Source organism: Lygodium microphyllum, chromosome 4, assembly GCF_053477565.2.
Source record: "Lygodium microphyllum isolate KBCC chromosome 4, Lygodium_microphyllum_v1.1.10, whole genome shotgun sequence".
Lineage (NCBI taxonomy): Eukaryota > Viridiplantae > Streptophyta > Polypodiopsida > Schizaeales > Lygodiaceae > Lygodium > Lygodium microphyllum.
This window is the reverse complement of record NC_141138.1, coordinates 19,133,164-19,156,902: the sequence shown is the minus strand read 5'-3', so window position 1 is coordinate 19,156,902 and position 23,739 is coordinate 19,133,164. Positions and strand designations below refer to the sequence as shown.

The 23,739-nt window shown below is 43.3% G+C and overlaps 1 protein-coding gene across 13 annotated transcripts in view; it reads right to left on the bottom strand.

The window, feature by feature from the left end:
* Window positions 1–1,515: 1,515 nt before the first annotated feature.
* Window positions 1,516–23,739, bottom strand: part of LOC148036846 (E3 ubiquitin-protein ligase DA2L-like) — a 60,948-nt gene continuing 38,724 nt past the window's right edge. For all 13 annotated transcript variants that reach the window (XM_087675745.1, XM_087675748.1, XM_087675749.1 and 10 more), the window contains 2 exons: window positions 2,539–2,602; window positions 1,516–2,437 (listed from right to left, as the gene is read on the bottom strand). In XM_087675745.1, coding sequence (XP_087531871.1) covers window positions 2,048–2,437; window positions 2,539–2,602 — 454 coding nt within the window. In that variant the 3' untranslated portion in view covers window positions 1,516–2,047. The remainder of the gene's footprint in view (window positions 2,438–2,538; window positions 2,603–23,739) is intronic.

Here is a 23,739-nt window from a genome sequence, read left to right as displayed (position 1 = left end):
AAGAATACCTCTTGATAAGTGCAAAGAAGTTGACCCTTAGATCCAACAATAATGTTACAAGTCAACTATGAGTTTCTAGCATTGCAATAAAGACAGTGCAATGATGCATGCTTTCATTACTACTAATGTGGGAAAGTCCTCAATGAATTAGGTGTAAATGATGGCCAATTAAAGATAATGAAAGATGATGCTATGTCTGTGGCATCACATGATATCCCATGAAAGGTTTCAATGAGAAAGTAAAGTGACCATATTGGTAAAGAACATTAAAAAACATGGGAGCATTGAAAAAAGTTGAGTTAAATCTCATAGTTGTAAGCTATTGATAGTAGATGACTAGCAAACCTTTCCTTGCTAGAACAAGTTGATATTGATTTATAAAACATGTAAGCAATTAAGATTGGCATGAGAGTACTACGTATTAAGACAAACAATAGAATTGGTTAAGTGGTCAATATATGTGACAAAAGAGACAAACTATGCACAATCACATACACAATTGTAATCAAGCATATTGTTGTATCCTCTTTGACCAAACCCATCACTAAAATTTTGCTTATGATTGCAACAGATAATCCAATAGCATCATCCTTAACTTCAAAAGAGATGGGTCATGCGTACATCATCAATGAAGCTCATGTCCCTTATATATCTAAATTCCACTAAACCCTCTTATTCAAAAAAGTAAACTCATGGGTCATGCACACATCATTGATTGAGCTTAGGTACCTTACATATCTAACTTCCACTAATCAATATATTCCAATTGTTTTATGGTTGCACTATTATTTATTTCACATTGATTGAGAGCTAGGATCGCTCCCATGCAAATGGTAAAATATCTCATATTAGGTAGGAGGTTCTACAACTATGTGAGGTTATAGACACTAAGCCTCTATTTGCTTTTGGTAGGATCCAATTATTAAATTAAGGTGTATGCATAAAAAGAAGGCAGCCAGAAGTGGGGTAGCATACCTAACAATTGGAGGAAACCCTAAACTCGAAACCTATATATAAAAGCCTTCCCTTTGTTTATTATTGTACTTGGAGTGCTTATGGATTGGATGAATGCAACGGAGTAGTATCACTTGAGCACATTTGGACATCCTTACAAAGGGGTTATGTGCAACACAAATTAATATATTCTAATTATTGAGGGAAAATGAGAGTGAGAGAGTGAGAATGCAAGTGAAGAACTTGGGGAGTGAAAGCTTCTCTCTTGCCTTGCCTTGCCTAGAGGGTGAGATTGAGATTTCCATATCTCCTTGCCTTTGTTTGCTATTTTTACTTGGAGTGCTTGTGGATTGGGTAAGTGCAAATCCTTACCAAGAGGTTCTCGTCCCTCAAATGTAACAAGACCTTAGACTCTCTGTAAAAGATGTGGACTAAAACAATATTATGCAGAATTAGATTAGCATGTATCACTTACCACAAAATGCTTTTCAATTCACGTTTGCAAAAAGAGGCAATGCTCTTTCATGGCCTGCTGGATTTTCACCTGGTTTCAAAAAGAAAAATAGGAAATGAAACATTACTTCCTCCATGAAAATAAACCAATGTAGTAACAACCCACTTTTGACAATCCAAACCTGGAAAAGATCAGGATGACACTCATAGTTGACCTTATGACAGGTTTTGCAATCTAGCCAAAGTATGTAGGGTTCATTGAGAGACCCTAAGAATGTTTCAGCGATTACATGGTTTCAAATATACCAATTATTTATCTTGCATGATCATAACTGTTTTGGTTGAGCCTTGTTGTAAGCATCAAATCATAATTATGATTTGAGGTCTCCCACTGAACTGAACAGCTCCTAAGAGAGTAGGCATGCTCTTTGCAACTAAACCTTTTAGATTGCATAAGTTGGAAGCCATATTGGTAGTGTGAAGCCAAACTTTCATAAAAAGTTCTCACGATCCATCTATACCATTGTGAAGCCCAGCTATACATACCTGAAGTTTCTTTTGACAATGCTCATTGCCAACATAAAACAGTAGTTCTGCACTAGACAGAGTAATCTCTGGAACATACTTTTCTGATTTGACCCTAGCCTGTGGCAGCACCCTGTGGATATGCATATTCTGCCTGGACCTGAGCAGTTAATTCTTGGACCAAATGTGTCTCAGACAAAGTTCTATTTCCCTCTTTCTTACAATTATTCACAGAGTAAGCTGGGATGAATCTATTGTTTGATTGCAACTGGTCTCTGCTTGCATCAACTACATTAAGAATTCTATGTTCCACAAAGGCTTTTAAAGCACCAGCAAGTCCCCCAGTGAAAGAGGTTCTTCCTGTCATATTTATTGAATTGTTATTGACTGGAACATGAGGCCTGTTGTCCTCAGGACCATGCTCAAAACCAAATTCCATCCCTAGATCACTATCGAGCAAAATGGGAGATGCTGGCATTGAAGATTGGCCCTGAAGATCTTGATCCTGCACATATCAAGGTTTTTTCCATTTAAAAAACTTCTTCAAAAGGCGTGTTTCTTGTTTATTCAACTTTGAAGGCTCAAGAACTCATGTGTGCTAATCACCTGGATGGATAGACGAATGGCTTCCATTACCATCATTTCCTCCAGATCAATATTGAGTCCATCCCTGTACATTAAACTGGTTATTTGAATGCGCAGCAAAAGTAAGGAACAAATCAAATAGCAGGAATACACATCTTTTTGATAGACTATCACCATTCCATTCAAAGTATTTGATCAAATAAACGGCCAAAAATATGGCCCACTCTGGAAACGATAGCAATCGGTGGCAGTACTTTGTAACCAAACCAATGTTTGACATTGGCCATTTTCTCCAACATATGAAATGCATGCCATATGTGGAGGAGGTATCCAATACTTGGATCTCGAAAATTAACAAAGGTCGTGCATAATATTTATCGCAGCCGATACAAAACACCTTCAACCTTGGTAATACCAGTGTTTTCCTAGATTTTGCACGTTTCTTTGTTACTTTATAACTAAAATTTCCCCCAGCGAAGGCTGCTCTGCAATAGAACCAGCTATATCACCTCTCCATCACCATGAGAAGCCATTTGCAAGTGTTGGGCATAATCTGCACTGGCTGATCTAAAGCAAGCTGAACTGAAAATGTTTCCTGCCTTGCTGCTGCTACTGCTTATTTATCTCTCACTTACCAGCAGATTGTAGCGTGTCTTTCCTGTGGTTGTCTTGCAGTGAGAAAATCTGAAAAGGGTTGGAGAAGGGAACCACACAAACCTCATCCACCTTGTCTTTCCCTTTCTATCAGCTCACTTTGATTCTTCCCTTTTATCTTTTGGGACAGGCACAATGACCACTTGAGGAAACTTCTGCACAGTTACCTGCCTATATTTGCAGCAGGCATTAGGAAACAAGGAGAATTCTACTCCTGGGCAACATGGATGTGGAACATCAATATCAACATCCAATATGAGGGAACAACATGTGTGATATTTGAAAGACCAGCTCTGATGCCCTTGCTTGGTAAAAGAGAACTCCTCTTGGGAACATGAACAGCATGATGCAAAAGTATTACCACCAAACGAACATGCAGAATATGATGCACTGGTAATGATTTCAGAAAAATCTAAACTGGATAGTAACATGCAAGATCCTTATCAGGATCAAAGAGGGTCACAAAATAACCGCCTTGACAAGTAATAGACTATCTCTACCAAGGAACATTGCACATAATATTTAACCATTCAACAAGTTAAATAAATCATTGTGCCCTAAACATCCTTCGACCATGCTTGAACCATGACCATGTGCTTTGTTATGACTTGGCTCATAAATAGAGCCATACATCCAATAATTTGTTGTTCCTCATTGATGCTCTATAGACGAGGTTCCTATTGCAAGCATCTCAATCAGAATATAGATGACATAGAAGATCGAGTGGAAAAGTTTATGATGGAAAGCTCAAGGTATTCTCCTTTGCAGCTTTGTCATGGATCTCAATCATTCCCGTTATCAATTTCCATATTTACCTTCTATAAGTTTTTGGCAGGGCTGACACTTAAGTAAAGGAGTACGTTGCTCTGCGTCCATGGCAGAAGTAACTAGGATCAATTTAGCACAAACAGTCTTCTGGGTTCCATCCAGAGAGTCTCCCACTTCCTAAGAGCTGCAGGTGTTTGCAAAAGATTTTCAGTGCAAAATTAACCAATCTGGTGATGTCAATAGCTCCATTGGTCTGCAGGATCCGAATGGTTTCCAGTGTTAACTTTAATAGAGCTAGCTCTTGAAGCAAACACCCTCCATTAGGTATATCTCTACCATCTATTTCATTTGAGTATGTAAACCACACTTCTCAACTCCCTCCCATCCCTCAACTATCTTCTCCATGTTCTAATATACTCACATTCAATATCTTGGATTATATTCCACCTCTACTCAAAGCACACTAGGGGTTGGATCTTCCATCTCTGCTCCTAACATCTTATTCTCCCTCCAACCATCTACATACCCTCCATTCACTCTACCTCTTGGTGCATCGTTAGGGGGAATGCTACCCTTTAACACTCTACCTTCCACATTCTTCCATTCTAAGACGATTGTGATGGGCGTCCCCCTCACTACCCCCGGACACTCACAAATCCCCACATGACCTTTCACATACAAGGATATCCATCCTCTGCTTATGGACTGTCGTAACACATACATTGGGTGGTCACTCCTACGTAGGGATTTCCATCTTCTACTCCCCATGTCCCTATCCCTCCGCCATGGGCTCCTCAAGCAATTACCATGCTCATCCCCGATTCACCCATGCCCACATTTGGATCTATTGTGTACACTTCTTGTATGCATGGTAGGCACTTTGGGACTACTTCCGAAGTGTACTCCACTCCATCTCTCTATCCTCCCTATCCACCCTACCCCCATTACACAACTTCTCCATCTCCTAGCACTACCACTCCTGTTGCAACGGCCAAGAATGCCTTCATGGATAAGACTCATTTTAACAGGTCGAATTTCACCACTTGATCAAACTTCATGCAAGAAGTTCTTGAATCTCAAGGACTTTGGGACCTCATCATTGGTACCAAGCCTACAGATCCTCAATTAACTCACCCTAATCACATCCATCAATGGAGAACCCGCAATGCCATAAGCAATGTTGAGTTAATGCAAGGGTTGCTTCCTGAGTTCCACTCTCAATTACAGCATTTTCTCCCTCGCATCTGACCATTGGAGTAATCTCATTGACCGCTATGTGGCATGAGATCGCACTCGACGTGTCAATCTTGACTTTGAGCATCAAGATTTTTCCATTAAGGAAGGGGATGATCTGAAAGTCAAGTTGGCGGAGTATCGGCGTTTACTAGCCGAATTTGCCACTATTGGCTCCCCAAAGTCATATATCATGTTCTTCTTGAACAAGTTGCTTGATAAATACTTCCATTTTATTCAACACATTATCTCACAACCTAGATTGCTGACCTTCTACGAGTTTGTGTTAGTTCTTGCATTACACAAGGCTGCATGATCAAGTCCACAAGAAGTCCTCCATACATATCTATTCAGAGATGTGAGGGTTAGTTGCCTCTTCTTCAGGAGGGAAAACCAACAATGGCAAGAACTCACAAGATGCGAAGGCAAGCCAAAACAAGGGTGACACCACTTTCTTCGATGGAAACAAAGAAATACGACCCCCTAGGCAAAAAACTCCTAAGAAAAATAGGTTTTGCACACACTACCAAAGGTCCAACCATGTGGACAAGGAGTGTCATACCAAGGCCCAAGGTCTTCCTCCTAGAAAACAGCAGACTGTTGCGACTGCCTCCACTCTAGCTAGCTAGTCCAGTAGGGCTATGCCTCCTTCTGCTACACCATCTACTCCATTTGCCTTAGTGGCTACTAGACATGTGGCATGCGGACAGCCTCAGTAGCCTATCTCCTTCACTACTCCTGAAGGATTGGCTGATTGGTCTGCTAGTGACTCACCCATTGTACTTTACACATCCATTTCTAGGACATCCACTGCATCTTCAAGGATCATTTCTCCACCTTGCCATACGCGATGGTGGCTACACACTTAGCGTTTAGCCTTTCTCTTTTTAGACTTTCGTCACATACTTACACACTCATTGCATTGCACTTAGCTTTGCTTTCTTTTATTTTATTTTCAGTTTTTTTTTTGGAGCATCTCACTACTCACATCTATGCTTGAAAATTTTCTATCTATTTTGCAGGGTTTTGTATTTCTGCGTAGGGTTAACATGTAGGCTTGTACCAGCCCTTTCTGAGCTACAGAAAGGAGATGCGTGTCGTTCCTTTCATGGTTCCATCTACTTGGAGTTTTGCTCTTCTACCAACATGGAGGCTTTTCCTCCCGCAGCAGATCACGCAGTATCTCTCTTGATACTATCACGGCGGTGACTTGTATCCTTGCTCTTCCAGTAGAGATGCTCGTCCACATGGTTCTCGGCACCACACGAAGACCGACATCTTCAAGCTCCTCTTCCTTCTTCGACATCGACATCCAGATTGAGAGGGGGTTCCTACCCTTCTTAGTATTCTACAAGTTTTGACACTTGTCTTCCACATTGGTCTTTCTCCCCCTGTTGTACCTTCCCCTATGCATTGCATGATTTCATGATCTTTGTACTAGGGCGCTTGGGCAAGTGAATAATTTTCCCATGAAGGGACACTGTCCAAGTAACACCTACTGCTGCATGAGCATTCTTTAGTATATAGCATACTATGCATCCAATTGTGTAGAGCACCACTGGATGGATCCTAAGCGGTTTCCACCGATAGATTACACCATCCTTCTTCCCATGATACTTCATCACCCTTTCCCTTGTTCTCGACATCCTCGAGTGGTTGGGTAAGCTTATACTATTTTGTGATGAGTTGGGTATACCATCTCTACTCCCATCTTTTGGGTCACTGTGACTTAATTGGCCACCACCCCCAAAATTAACTTTCCATTAAAAAAAAAAAGTTCAATGTGATCCCATCCGCTTTTGTAGGGCTTAATAGGCCACTAGGCAGACGATAAGCACCCTTTGTCCAATGCCTTGTCCTCTTTGGGGTGACTACTTGGACTCCCTTGGTAAGATAACTATCGCCTCTATAGTCTTGGTAGGCCACTCAGCAACCAATGTGCACCCTTTGTCCGATGCCCTAGCCACTTTATTCATTTGCAGTATTCATTCACTTCAAAGTCGTGTTCTTATTTTCCTTCTTCTGTTTGTGTTTGAGCTTTTGTGTTTGAGTTTTGAGTTTTATGTTTAGGGTTTGAGTTTTGCTTTCTGTGTATGTCTGTCTCTTGGTGTTTCTATCGTGGTCGTACACTCTATGTTTCCTCGATGCAAACCCTAGTTGTTTTCTTCACAGGTGTCAAGCTAAAACACACTTTACAGTAGATTGGCATTGTCAAACAGCACCAAAACATGCTTAATTAATGAAAAACAAAATTGGTACGTGATTCGAGAGTTTCAATGGTTCCTCAAAACCCTAATTTTTGGGGGTACTCTTCAACATCTATAAATAGACAGACTGCCCACCATTCAACTTGATTCTTTTGTGCAGGTTTCTCACTCTATTGTGCAAAATTCAGCCATCAACCACCTACCATCTACTGTCTAGCCATCACCGTCTACAGCCCATCACTATCCAACCCTAGGCGGCTTGTTTTCAGCCATTACCCTGCTATTTGGAGGTCTCCATCTGCTGCGTCATTATAGTACCTGATCAGCCTTCTTTTTCAGCATCTTGTGCCAAGTGATAAGCTACTACCATCTCTCCAACCAAGCGACTACTGCAATACCTGCGTTTTAGCTGTCTAGTAGGCCATCTACATCAGCAAACACCTTTTCTATTGTCGCCTCAATTCCTTGACACTCTGGTATTCAGCATTTGGTGTTTCCTGCACTCTGACACTCCAACTCGTGGTCATAGCATTTAGGATCTATCTCCGGTGGACATCACTCTCTCATACTGCATTGCTCTGCCCTTGGGCATTCTGTACACTCTTACATTCATTTACAGCATTCATTCACTTCAAAGTCTCTTTTTTCTGAGTTTGAGTTTTGAGTTTTTCTATTTTGCATTTAGGGTTTGAGTTTTGCTTGTCTCTGTTTGAGTCTTTGTATTTCAGTCTTGGTTATACATGTTGTGTTTCCTCAGTGCAAACCCTAGCATATCTTCACATGAGTGCTTCTTAGCACTAATAATAAATATGTTTATCATTGCCTACTGTGCTGATTGTTTTCAGAAATTTGAAAAAGTTTCAAACCTTAAGTATGATTCCGTAAAGTGCCTTAGTTTGTGCACATCTTAGTGTGTATTTCTTGTCTCTACCAATCAGTGGATGCTTCAATTTAGCTCAGGCAGCCACGTCAGCATTTTTTCGCTTTGTTTATTGCTACCAACTGTATTTATTGCAAGTCGGACTGTTGAGCTAAAAATGCATTAGCTTGACTTAAATAGCCCAAAACATGCTTAATTAATGAAGCAAACCTTTTATTTTAAAAAGAAACAAAATCCTAGAGAGTTATTGTGTCCCGCATGCAAAACCCTAATTTGGGTGCCCCAAACTTTCAACAGATAGGCATGCAGCCCACCCCTCTCGCTCAATCTCGTTTTTGCAGATTTCAGGTCTTTTAGCTTGCTGCCCACACCCCGGATGTGAAGGACATCGCAGTCCAAGCTAGCCATTGCTGTCTATAATAGTCTCACACCTATTTCCAGCTTTCCACCCACTGTTTGGAGCTGATTTCAACCTGCTAACTGCTGTTGCTAGTTTTCCCTACTGTCGCCAGTCTACCACGTCATCAACCAGCCTACGTTTGCTGTTTGGTATTGCCACCCGCACAATTTTCTCTCCTCAGCAGTCGCCTTCTCTTGTAGGCTGTCGCCCAACCTTTGCTGGCTGTGTTTGCCAATTTTCTCTCCCTGCAACTATCGCCCAGCCTAAATAGGCTTCTCTCTCCTCACTTGCGTTTTTAGTATTTCTCTCTCTTACACTGCCGTCTACATCAAATCCATCCTGCCTTGGTTGCATTTGGTGGTGTTGGACATCCGGAGGCTGCCTTTCTACGTTTCGGGATCCATTCAGAGTACGACACACTCTCTAGCTCATTACTCTTGCCCTAATCCTCGAGATGCAAGAATTTGTGGTATAGTATTCACTCTCTGCATAGTGTGTTTGCTGCATGAGCATTATATATTTAGCAGTTATTCATTTCATTATTATCTGTGTTCATTGTCTTTGAGTTACCCTAACCCTAATTGTGTTCTGCCTTATTAGTTTGTGTTTTGTCGTATGATTGGTACTATGTTTTTGTGTTTAGAGCATCTCGTTCCACAAACAGCATTTATGGCCATGCGGATAGCAATCAGCCAGTTTTGGGGCTGTTTTGCTATTTATAGCTGCCCCCCCCACACACTTGGCAAATTATTCTTCTGCAGGTTGCTGATTTGCACACTCCATCTCCAGCATACTCCTCCATCTCTGGTGATTCTGTCATCATCATTCTCAGCCTGATCTGCTGCCCTCAATGACGCCTCGGGCTGCATGCAAGGACTGATCAATCCACATTATTGTATTCAGCATTCATCTTCAGTCAGTGCAAATTTCTTCCTTCTTCTTCCCATTTTCTCTCTCTTCCTTTCTCTCTGTGTTCGTGTCCTTGTTCCGTTGTGCACTCTCACAGGAACAACCTTCTCAACCACGTGCTTCAGCACAACACGACCCTTGTTCAAGAGGCCAATCTATAGACTACCTCAAGGAATGACCTTTCCATGAAAAAGGGCATAGAAGCACTGACAAACAAAGTGAAGAAACTAACCCTTCGTGTCATGGAATAATCCAAAAAGTGGGAAGCTAGGAAACCATGCAATCAAAGAGGTGAAAGGTGAGAAGGATCGAAGCTTGCTTGGAAGTGAGTTATGGCGAAGAGCAAGAGTAAGAAGAGAGAGAGACACAAATGGGAACTCTGACAGTCACAATGTGTGACCGGGCCTTCCTTTATTCAAACTGTCACTAAAAGAATAAAGAATAAAGTGACGGTGACGGGCGTCCGCCACCTGCGAGGTCCAATGGCGAGTACTGTCAGTGTAATAATACACGGGCGGCTAGGCAGAGGCCCCTTTACCCCCAACAACCTCCCACTTAAATGCGAATCTTTCCTAGTGAGGAGTGAAAAGAAAAAGAAAAGACAGTACAATGTACACATGTACAACAGGATAAGGAAAAATGCCATCTCATCCAATGCCCATCAATCTCCTGAGGAAGGCAAAGCGCTCAATAGTGAGACTTTTCGTGAGCAAATCTGCAGGATTTTTGTTAGTGGAGATCTTGATAAGGCCCCACATATGAAGTGATGCCTCACCTCAATGTGTTTGGTCTTCGCATGGAAGACCGATTCTTGGCTAGCTTAATAGCACTCATAGAATCTGAATGCAGTGTAGGTATAGTATCAATCCCAAGGTCATGAACCAAACGGCCCAACCATATGGTCTCCTTGCAAGCCTCAGTGGCCACAACATACTCGGCCTTAGTGGTAGAGAGAGCCGTACACTTCAGAACCTTGGACATCCAAGAAACAGCACCTCTAGCATAGGTGAAGACATAGCCAGAAGTGGACTTTCTACTATCTACATGTCTTGCATAATTGGAGTCTGTGTAGTCTACAACTCATGTATCCTGGCTGCCATAGCAAATATACATATCTGTTGTGCCCTTCAGGTATCTCATGATACCCTTTACAGCATCCCAATGCTTCTTGCCAGGTATAGCCATATAGCGTACCACAACACCAACTGCAAAGGCAATATCTAGACGAGTGGCTATCATGGCATACATCAAACTACCCACGGCTAATACATAAGGGATCTTGGCCATCTCGGTCCTCTGCTTATCCGTCTGCAGACAATCGGCCTATGAAACCTTCACATAAGAAGATAATAGGCAGCCAATAGGCTTTATGTTTTGCATGTGGAAACGCTCAAGGATTTTATGAATGTACTCCCTCTAGGAGAGGTAGAGTAGTCCCTGATGCTTGTCGCGCTTAATGCGCATACCAAGCATGTGAGAGGCATGTCCCAAATCCTTAATCTCAAAGCTCTTATTCAGCAGAGATTTAAGAGCATCCAGCTCATCATGAGCTTTTTCTGCTATCAGCATATCATCCACATAAAGTACCAAAATAAGCAAGGAGCTATCACGGGCTTTCTTCGTGTAAAGACATGGATCCATAGCACTCCTGCTGTAGCCTTGTGACTGCATAAATGCATCAAACTTATGATACCACTCCCTAGGTGCCTGCTTCAAGTCATAAAGACTTTTCTTCAACTTACACACTAGGTGCTCCCTGCCAAGTTCTACAAAGCCCTGAAGCTGCTCCATGTATATCTCATCATCATGCAAATCTCCATGCAAGAATGTAGTCTTGACATTCATCTGATACATGTCTAAGTCAAGCTGTGCGACTGAGACCAAAACCAAGCTTAGGGTGGTCATCTTAACCATAGGAGAAAAGACTTCATTAGAGTCAACTCCATGCTCCTGTTTAAAACCCTTAGTGAAAAGTCTTGCCTTATAAGCCAGCTTGGGGTTTCTAGGGATACTTTTCAGCTTGTACACCCATTTGCATGGCAAAGTCTTCTCGCCTTGAGGCAATGCAACCAAATCCCAAGTCATATTCTTGTGCAAGGAGTCTATCTTAGACTGCATAGCCCTCTCCCAGGAGTAACTATCACCCCTATGCATAGCCTCATCATAGGTGAAAGGCTCTCCTGCATCTGTAACCAAGACATAATGCATCGAGGGCTCAAATCTATCAGGTGGATGTCTATCTCTAGTAGACCGTCTCACGGCAGGCTCTGCGGTCGGTCCAACACTCTGCCATGTGTACCAATTGCTGCTGCAGGTTTTGTCAGATGGGAGAGGATCGAGGTGCAGCTGAAGTGCAGTAGACAGTGTGAGAGTGAGAGACAGAGTTGAGCACGACACCCAATGTAATAGTACTGAATAGAGTGTTAGATGAAAGTACAAATGATAACCCTTATACCTTAGAGTTATAAGGGGTTGTTCACACCCGAACACAGTAAGTGCCCGTAAGTGTGCACCACAAGCACATACAAAATAGTACACATAATCTGGGGGAAAAAAACCTCTCCTACCGAGAGTAAAAAGTGCCCCAGTGTCCTAGTGATCACCCGCACACTCCCATATGAGCGTAGGCGTAAGTAAGGCGTGTGAGATACCCAACAAACCCCCCTGGAGTGAAGAGTGATCAAGTGTACAAGGATCATCCGCCACCAAAGGGCGTCAAATTCAAAGCATCGCGAAATGCTTCAAATTTGTCTCGTGGAAGAGCTTTGGTGAAGATGTCTGCCACATTGCTGGTAGTAGGACAGTAGACAAGGCTGATATCACCTGCATGTAGCCTCTCTCTGACAAAGTGGTAGTGAATCTCTATGTGTTTCGTGCGAGCATGAAACACAGGGTTCCGTGCCACTGCAATGGCACTCTGACTGTCAGTATATAAAGGAGTAGGCTCCGTAACAGATACATCCAAATCAGCAAGTAAGCGTCTAAGCCAAACGCACTCAACTGCTGTAGTGAAGGCTGCCTTGTACTCAGCTTCACATGACGACGTGGCAACAGTGGATTGTTTCTTGCTAAGCCAAGAAATGCATGACGAGCCAAGAAAGAAACAATTGCCACTAGTGGAGTGACGAGTATCAAAATCACCAGCCCAATCAGAGTCACTGTAAGCATGTAACTGCAGTGGTCCCCCCTTGGCATAAAGCAATCCAAGAGCTCTAGTACCCTGCAAGTAACGAAACACATGCTTCACAGCTTGCCAATGCGACATACGAGGCTGATGCATGTACCTGCTCAAAACTGAAACGGCAAACTGTATGTCTGGCCGAGTGTGGCATAGATAGATAAGACATCCCACTGCTGGAGCATAAGTATGGATATCAAACAAATCACTGTCATCATGTAATGACAGTTTGAGCCCAGGTTCCATGGGTGTACAAACTGGCTTGCAATCCTGTAAGCCAAACTTCTCAAGAAGTTGCCCAATGTACCTTGACTGACATAATCCAATGCCTCTAGCATCATGTACAAACTGGATGCCCAAGTAATAGTGCAAAATACCCAAGTCAGACATGTCAAAAGTTTGCTGTAAATTATTTTTGAATGTTGAAATCTGATCAGCACGTGTTCCAGTGAGCAAAAGGTCGTCTACATATAGACACAAAATCAGCATGGATCCCCCCTCTTTATGTACATAAAGGGTAGACTCAGATGGGCTGTTTACAAACCCCTGACTAAGCAAGAAGGCATCTATCTTTGCGTACCAAGCTCATGGAGCTTGTTTCAAACCATATAGAGCTTTTTTCAGCTTGCATACTAAATTTTCTGAGCCTTCAACTGCAAAACCAATGGGCTGCTGTACATACACTTCTTCCTGAAGTTCCCCATGTAAGAATGCAGTCTTTATATCCAGCTGATGCACTTTCCAACCAAAATGTGCAGCCAAGGCAATCATAGACCGAATGGTCGTCATACGGGAGGTAGGAGCAAAGGTCTCCTCATAGTCAATGCCCTTTTTTTGTGCGTAGCCTTTAGCTACCAGCCGTGCCTTGTACTTATCTATGGATCCATCTGCATTCCTTTTCAATTTGTAGACCCATTTCGTACCAATGGCACGCTTGCCAACTGGCAAAGACACCAAATCCCAAGTATGATTCTTATGAATAGAATCCAATTCAGCTTGCATGGCTGCCATCCAATGCACACTATGTCGTGCATCCTCAAAACATTCAGGCTCCTCATTATCATGAGTACATGCTGCCATAACAAACTCCATGGAATGTGCTGAATCATGCAGTCGAGTTTGCCTTCGAGTACGACCAGCCAAGGGTGTTTCCAAATGACTATCTCTCATAGTCTGCGTGTACCATCTAGGCACCTGTCTTGCTTCCTGACTGTGTACAAGTTCCTGCTGAATTTCAGTTTCAGCAATGTGCTGATTTACTGCATGTTCCATAGGAGCAGCTGGCTGAACATTAGGTTCATTTGCTGAAGTACCAGCTGAATCACCAAATGTGATGGGCAGCAGCCCTTCAAAGACATCACGGGCAGCCTGATATGTATCAAAACCAGCCAAGGATAATTCTGATTTTTCATCAAATACAACATCCCTGCTGACAAAAACCTTCTTGGTCACGGGATCATAGAGTCTGTAGCCTTTGCTTTCGCTGCTATATCCCATAAAGATGCATTTTACAGCCTTGTTGTCCAACTTCTTTCGAAGTACCTGTGGAATATGGGCATATGCAAGACACCCAAAAGTACGGAAGTGGCCAACAGAAGGTTTGCGGCTGTGCCAAGCCTCAAAAGGTGTGACAGTTTTCAAGGCCTTGGTAGGGCATCTGTTCAAAATGTGGCAAGCACACATGACGGCTTCCATCCAAAAACTATGAGGCAAACTCTTTGCCTTCAGCATACATCTGGCCATCTCCATGAGTGACCGATTTTTCCTCTCTGCTACCCCATTCTGCTGTGGAGTATATGCAGTAGTGTACTGATGGATAATGCCCTTCTGCTGCAAATAAGAATTCAGCATAGAGGACATGTATTCCCCCCCTCGGTCCGAACGGAGAGTCTTAATCTTGCAACCAGACTGAGTTTCCACAAGTGCACTGAGAGCCAAAAATGCATCATACACTTCTGACTTCTTTTTCAAGCAGTAGACCCAGCACAAACGTGTAAAGTCATCAATAAATGTTACAAAATAGTAACAACCACCCAATGACTGTGTCTGCATGGGCCCACAAACATCCGAATGCACAAGCTGCAATCTGGCTGTTGCTCTAAAAGCAACATCACGGGGAAAAGAGAAACGATGCATTTTCCCCAAAATGCAACCCTCGCATAAATGCTCAGGAGGTCTCTCCAAGAGAGGTAATCCATCCAACATCGGAGTACGCTGTAATAGCATCAAGCTGCCATAGTTTACATGCCCCAAACGAGCATGCCATAACTCTGCCTCTAACATAGCAGGAGTAAGAGTGGATGTCAAATATGCAGACTGATCTACCGAAAGAGCATCCAACTCATATAACCCATGACACAGAGAACCTGTCAAGACCAATGTCATGTGTTCCTTGTCACGGACCATGCAACGGTCATCATCAAAGGTGACCTGCAAACCACAACGTGCCATAGAAGAAATGGAAAGCAGATTCTTCTTAATGCCAGGCACATACAAAGCATCCTGTAGGCGGAGAATAGAGCCATCAATGGCTGTAAGCTGAATCTCCCCAATACCACGAACAGGGTATGATGCATTATTAGCACACTGAACAGACTTCCCAACGGGAGGTGCACCAAGAGAAGCAAACAAATCTCTACGAGATGTGATATGCCGTGAAGCACCACTGTCAAAGAACCAAGTGTCAGCATCCTCTGTAGAGCTAAATGCTCTATCAGCCCAAGAGACATCATAACTGCAAGTGTAAAAACAATAGTCCTTGTCTGCAACAAAGGACGCGGACTCACTAGCAGTGGAAGGAGCTGCAGAAACAGACATCCCTGACTCCTTCTTCTTCTCTTTGGCGATGCGCTTCCTGCACTCAGTGATGTAGTGGCCAGGCTTCTTGCAGTAATGGCATTTTCCTTTCTTGGCTTGCGTGCCCCCCTGTTTCTGACTTGTCTGTGAAGTGTTACTACTACCAGAACTCTGCGAAGCATTTTTCCCTTGGCTGTTTTTACCCTTCTGCCTTGACATAAAAGCCTGCTCAGAGGCTATACCATCCACACCACTGTTCCGCCTAGTTTGTTCCTTCTCTAGAAGCAAACTGACAAGCTGAATGAAAGTGATGGGCTCTTTCGAAATCCTCATAGTGAGGTTCAAGGCAGTATGAAAAGCCAAGTAAGAGGGAGGCAGTGAATTCAATGTCGTAGAAATCAGCTGCGCATCTGAGTAGTACTCATCCACATTCATGAGTTGCTCCCGCAAGTCCTGAATTTTGTTGAGATGATCCTGCATAGAATCACCCTCATTCATCTTTAGAGTCTCTAGCTCTTTCTTCAAGAAAGAGATGCGAGTCTCATTCTTTCCTGCAAACATCTGCTCCAATATCAACCAAGCTTCTTGTGAAGAAGCTGCTGAACGAATATGAGGAATGATAGAACGCTGAACTGCCAATGCAATCAGCGACATAGCCTGTGCATCCCGTGTATCCCAAGTTTTCTGAGCTGCAGTTCTTGGGGGAAGTGGCTGAGCGGGGTGAGGTGGAGGGGGCTGAGGTTGCCCTCTTGCACGGCCTCCTGGAGGAGGAGTAGCGGGAGCCACAACTCCCGGTCGTGCTTCCTCTCCACTGACATAATCCCACAAATTTTTGGCCACTAATACATTCTTCATCATGAAAGACCAAAGGGAATAATTGTTCCCATCCAATCGGTCTTCCTTGGACACATAGGTGAATACATCTCCTCCCTGATTTGCCATTATTTCCCAAAAGGTAATAGAGCAATGTCAATGCAGTACGGGCTGGAAATCTGCAAATTTCCAGAAATTGCAGCAAACACAAGTCTGCAATTAATGTGCAAAGGGTACTCTGTCAAAAAAAAACTGTCACTGATGCACGCTTCCCAAGGTGCAATTAGTGCTCAGCAGCACTAAAACATCAAAAGCCCCAAAATTTTCTGCCAAAATTTCTGTCAAAAACAGTCTTTCTGTGACTGTATCAGCAGTTCAAATGCATCTGTCCTCCAAATACACAAAAGCCCCAAAATTTTCTGCCCAAAATTTCTGTCACAAATGTCTGTTACAAAAAGCCCCAAAATGTGCATTCAATGTGTCACAGACAGACACAGCACGTTTCCCAATGCTGAAAACTGAACCTGCTGCTGCTGCTCGAATCCCTGTGTGGAAATAAAAGATGCAGAAATGTTACCTCTGCAGAATGATTGCAGCTGACTAACGACGTGCACGGATCCCGAGGCAACGTCTGCGCACAGGAACAGACTGTCGAACTTGGTGGTGGACAGCTGCCGGTTCAGGAAGCAGCACCTTCGGACAGAAGTCTAGTGCATGCCAGTGGCGCCCTGGGCAGGACTGGTACGTGCTGGGCAGATGGCGCGCTGTGCAGAATGGCGGCACGTTGTGCAGGACAGGTGGCACACTGGGCAGGGCGCGCTGTGCAGGACAGATAGCACGCTGTGCAGGACAGGTGGCACGCTGGGCAGGGCGCGCTGTGCAGGACAGATGGCACGCTAGGCAGGGCGCGCACAGGTACAGGCGGCTGGGGCAGAACTGGCGGGGGCTGCAGACTGAAGACTGCTCTGAGCCGAGCTCTGATACCAAATGTCAGATGGGAGAGGATCGAGGTGCAGCTGAAGTGCAGTAGACAGTGTGAGAGTGAGAGACAGAGTTGAGCACGACACCCAATGCAATAGTACTGAATAGAGTGTTAGATGAAAGTACAAATGATAACCCTTATACCTTAGAGTTATAAGGGGCTGTTCACACCCGAACACAGTAAGTGCCCGTAAGTGTGCACCACAAGCACATACAAAATAGTACACATAATCTGGGGGAAAAAAACCTCTCCTACCGAGAGTAAAAAGTGCCCCAGTGTCCTAGTGATCACCCGCACACTCCCATATGAGCGTAGGCGTAAGTAAGGCGTGTGAGATACCCAACAGGTTTTTCAATTGGCTGTACAGGAGCACGTGGCTCCTCCTGGAATATAACCCTGCGTATCTCTACCACCTTCTCAAGCTGCCTATGCATCTTGTCTTCATGGAAGACTACATCATGGCTGCGGATGACTTTCCGTGCTTGCGAATCCCAAATGCGGTAACCCATCTCGCATGCATCCCCATAGCCAAGGAAAATGCATTTGACACTCTAAGGATCCAACTTAGTACGCTTATCTTTGGGCACATGGCAGAATGCCTTGCATCCAAAGACACATAGATGCGCAGAAAACGGAGGTTTCCCAGTCCATACCTCCTCTGCAACTTGGAAATCCAAACTAGTAGAAGGTGATCTATTTATGACATGCACAATTGTACTGATTGCCTTAGCCCAAAAGCTTTGTGGTAAACCTGCATGGCTAAGCATACTGCGTACACACTCCTGTATGGTTCTATTCATCCACCCAACCAAACCATTGTGGGGTGGGGTATAGGGGACGGTCAACTGATGCTTAATACCCCTCTCGTCACATAGTTGCTCAAAATTACGTGACACATATTCTCTCCCATTGTCAGTCCTAATGCATTTCAGCCTACGCCCAGTCTCGTTTTCAACAAATGCAAGCCATCTCTGAAATACGGCCAAGATATCTAACTTAAGCTTAATGGGGTAAGCCCAGACTTTATGCGAAAAATCGTCAATGAATTTCACAAAATACTTTGCACCACCCATAGACTGACAGGGCATGGGTCCAGAGACATCCGAATGTACCAATGCCAGTGGCTCACTCATGCGTATCCTACCAGACTTTTTATGCGTATTCCTAGTCTATTGGCCATAAAGACAATGCTCACATGAATCAAAACATGCGTAGTCAAGGAACGGTAAGTATTGCAAACCATAAAGCATTTTCATTCTCTTCAAGGACATATGGCCCAAACGGGCATGCCAAAGAGATACATGTGGGATGAAACCCACTAACAAAACATGATCAACAGAGGACTCATCAACTACAAGAGAATAGAGACTGTCAGCTTTGGTACCTTTAGCAAGCACAAGTCTGCTACGGGTGATCTTTCAGGCAGAATTTCTAAATGAAACATGAAACCCAGTATTATCAAGCTGCCCTACAGACATAAGGCTGCGTGTAAGCGCAGATACATGATGTGCATCCTGTAACAAAAAAATACTACCAGTAGAGAAGTGCAGCCGTACATCCCTAATGCCAACAATAGCAAGTGACCTTTCATCACCCAAGCGAACTGAACCGGAGACAGTGCGGTAGGAGTGAAATCACTCATGGCATAGTGTAACATGAAATGAAGCACTAGAATCCAAAAGTTAGCATTGCGCATACATAGAGTGAACATCAGTCAATGATGTAGCATCACAAGAACTAGCTGCAAATATGTACTTCCCATCGGAGTCATTAGTCTGCATGGCATTTATCTCCTCGATTTTCACATTGGATTTCACAAGCATAATACTGCGATCAGAGGACTTTTCCTGTACTTTGTCTTTCCCCTTCTCTTTGTGCTTCTCATTACGCGACTCATGACATTGTGGGCGTATATGACCCTTCTTGCCGTAATGATGATATGTCACATTAGCATTTCTCCCACGAGACTTGCTACGCGACTTACCATGCGACTTAGACCTAGACTTCTGCGAGTCTCTGTCACGGCCATTCCCACGGTCATTCTTGCCATTACCATCTCTGCCTCTAACAATCAAAACATGCGATACACGAGAGGCATCCAAGTTCTTATGGTTGATCTCTTCCTACAACTCTCTACATCAGGCAAGTTCAAAATAGTAGCAGGAGCCATAAGGCAGTGCGAAATACATCCCATGACTCACTTAGAGTCCCAAGCAAAAACAATGGAGCAACCTCATCATTAAAGGTAATATCCTGCGAAGTCAAGTTCTTGAGAATAGCATGGAACTGGCTCAAATGAGCAGACATTGTCATATTCTTTTTCATGCGCATGTCCATAAGCTGCTTCAACCAATACATCTGACTTACTGAACTTTTCTTGTCATAGAGGTTTTTAATTTTATCCCAAAGCTACCAAGCACTCTGTGCTTCCTCAACCACATTGTAATGCACCTGTTCAGTGAGAAACAAGATGAGAGTGGACTTGCATAACTCATCAAGCTCATCCCATTCGTCATCAGTCATAGTTTCAAACTGCTCGCCATGCATCCTTAGTGGCTTTATTTGCAATTTTTGCACCAATACCTGCCAAACTTGGCTCTTCCAATAGGCATAATTCGTACCATCAAGCTTAGTGATGTTGAAAATAACACCGTCAATGGAAGACGAACCCATAATGCAGTCCAAAGCAGTACAGACAGTTCAAAACTGCTTGCTGTTTTCTACTGTTAACAGCCAAAATACTATCAAACCCAAGGCAAAATCACCACGAACTAATAGCTAATGATGCTGCCCACCAAGTACCATCAAAAGTATATAAAATCAGGACGATTCAGCATGAAAATTCCACATCAGTCCATACATAATTGCTTGCTGTAATAAATTACAGCCAAGTACAATGAGAGCAAACTGTAGGCAAAATCAATGCACCAAGTCAACCACTGACTTTCAAAGTATAACCAGCATTAAGCGGGCATAAATCAGCATATGATAGTCATACGGACATCGAGCAAACACCCAAGCATATCAAACAAATCCCTCAGTAAGCTGGCACACCCCCTGTGTAATAGGGCAAAGTGTACACAACACTGGCAAGACCTGACACAAAGAGGTGTATGCTCAAGGAGTGCAAAACCCAAATCAGCCCAAGTACATGTATGCGGACCACAGCATATCAACCATGCAACATCCAAGTGAAGAAGATCCCAGTCTCAGAAGACTCAAAGCTCAATAGCATAAACCACCTGCTCAATGTCTGTCAAACATCCAACGATGCTCCCACTCACACAAAAGCCGTATGGATCAAGCCAAGAAGCTCAAGGAAGATATATGAGAGCACCAGTGATAAAAGATCCAAGATCAGACATCAATAAGACATCATGAGCATATAGGCTCTATAGCCTCCAATTAGAGTATCTATAGACATCAAGTGTATCTCAAATACAACTTTGGCAAGCCAAGAAATATCCTAAGTAAATTCCGGGAAGCCGGATGCAAGCCAAGACAAGACACTAGTAGCAATCGGCTCCAAACAATGTAACTAGCATGTAGTAGTGGCATAGGCCAAGCATGTCAAGACCGGTCAGACATAGGTAACATACATGCCATATGTACATCCAAGATGGAGCATCAAATGCATTCCAAAGCCGAGCTCAAGCTCAAATGAAGATCCAAAACCAAAGACAAGCTCGAAATCGTATCCCGAAGGTCAATACTTCATTGCATATCCCAAAGACATAGCCCGAAACCAATAGGCATAACCAAACAGGAGGTAAAATAACCTGTCAATCAAGGTAGCATAAATCCCAACCAACAACGAAGTCTCCGCATCCAAATCAAGGCTCAATAGCTCTCAAATAGCATATCCAGGCATAAACCATAATGACCAAGCATCAGTACATCCAACAGGACACCTGAATGTCAACAAAGAGCATTATGCATAAGCCGTCCCTACTTGCTACCCAAACAATATACAACAGTAAATCCCTACATAAATCGAGATATGGAAGCTTAGACCAAGTCCCAAAGCATCTCAAAACATTGGGCAAACATCCCCAAAGCATCCGGCCATCAAATACCAAGCCTTAAAAGCATCACATAAGCTAAGAGCATGACATTTTCTTGTTGTAAATCAACTCAGATCTGTTGCAGAAAATGCAGTGATCAGAATTTGGCAGATTCAATATCGTCATCGCGTCCGGAGCGTATCAAAACCCCAAGTTAGACTCTTACCTTGTCTAAATCGGATTCCGGATGCCCGAGATATGAGAAAAAATGGGATTTTTGAGCTAGATTTTGAAATAGGCGCAAAAAAAATGTGAGCTGCTACTGCTAGTTATGCTTAGGATAAGGGGGCAAATGGGGGCATATAAGGTGCCCAATGAAGCCAAGGAACACCTACAAAGAGCCTATGAGGGCCGGGGAGAGGCAGGAGATGAAATCTTACCTCGGGGAAAAGAAGCCATGACTGGCATTGAAGCTCCAAGCTCTAGGTCTTCAATCCGTGCTGAAGTAATGCCGTGCCAAGCTCCATGATCAAGCTCTGATACCAGTTGAAAGGTGAGAAGGATCGAAGCTTGCTTGGAAGTGAGCTATGGCGGAGAGCAAGAGCAAGAAGAGAGAGAGACACAAATGGGAACTCCGATTGTCACAATGTGTGACTGGGCCTTCCTTTGTTCAAACTGTCACTAAAAGAATAAAGAATAAAGTGACGGTGACGGGCTCCCGCCACCTGCAATGTGCAGTGGCGGATACTGTTAGTGTAGTAATACATGGGCGGCTAGGCAAAGACGCCTTTACCCCCAACAAGAGGAAGGCAATAAGGTGCATGAGAAGATCATCAGGTATGTTATAATTGAGTCCAAACTTTGCATATCTACCTAGAAGGAGAGGTGATTTGTACCCTATGCCTTGAAGCCCTCCTAACAGAAGAAATGATTATGCAGTTGAAATAAAGGAGAAAGCTGGTACTAGTTGGATAAAGGCAGAAAACAAAGGGAAGTCACCAGTGATTATGCAATCAAAATAAAGAAGGAAGACACAACAGCTTTTGTAAAATGGGTGAGTAAGAGAGGAGGAAGAGCCAAGCCAGAGATAAAAAAGAAATCAAGAAGCTAGATACAAGAAATAGAGGAAGCCAAGGAGAAAATTCAAAGCTAAGGATCCACCTTTGCAGAAGGCCAAGAAATCAATGACCTAAAAAGAGACATATTAAACAAAAAGGTAGATGTGAATTATGGCCAATTGATGGAATTGTGTCCAAAACTTCACAATGATACATGGCATTCTTAGCCAGATACACAGCACTCTGGCTATCACATCCCAAAACTGCAGTACCCATAGACATGCCGAGATCCTCTGCAAGTCTGCTCAACCATATAGCTTCCTTAGAAGCTTCAATAGCTGATACGTATTCAGCTTCAATGGTACTCAATGTGACGATGTTCTATAACCTGGAACACTAAGAAACAACCCCACCAGCAATTGTAAAGACATACCCACTGGTGGACCTTGGAGTGTCCAAGCCACCTGCCGTGTCAGCATCACAATAACCCTGCAAACTAAGTGCACCCTGCCCATAGCAAATACACTTTCTTTGTGTACCCTTTAGGTATCGAAGAATACACTTGACAACCTCCCAATGTGTTTTGCCAGGATTTGACATAAACTTGCTAACAACTCTCACTGCATGAGCAATGTCTAGACGAGTAGTAACCATAACATACATAAGAGAGCCACAAGCTGATGCATAAGGGACTCTCTTCATAGCATCTTCCACGTCATCTTTTGGGCTATTGGCTTTACTAAGATTAAGGTAAGGAGGTAAGGGTACCGCAAAAGGCTTAACTTCAGCCATATTAAATCTGTCCAGTACCTTTTCAATGTACTTTTCTTGAGATAAAAATGGTAATTTCTGCATTCTATCTCTGCGAATCCTCATGCCCAAAATATGCTCTACATTCCCTAAATCTTTCATGGAGAGAGCTGATTTCAACTGATTTTTGAGAGCATCCAAGGTAGTCTTTCTTTTCCCAGCTAGCAACCCATCATCCACCTACAAAACAAGTATGATGGGGCTGCCATCTTTTCATGTACAAGCAATGATCTACATGGCTGCGTGTAAACTCATGAGATAGCATAAAAGTGTCAAACTTTTTGTACCATTGCCGTGGTGCTTGCTTCAACCCATACATGCTGCGTTTTAGTTTACACACCATCTGCTCTTTTCCAGAAACTACAAAGCTCTCTAACTATTTCATGTAGATCTCCTCATCAATGTCACCATGCAAGAAAGCTGTTTTTACATCCATTTCATACAGCTCTAAGTCCAATACAACAGTGAGAGCAAAAAGCACACGTAGAGTGGTCATCTTCACAACAAGTGAGAAGACCTCTTGGAAGTCA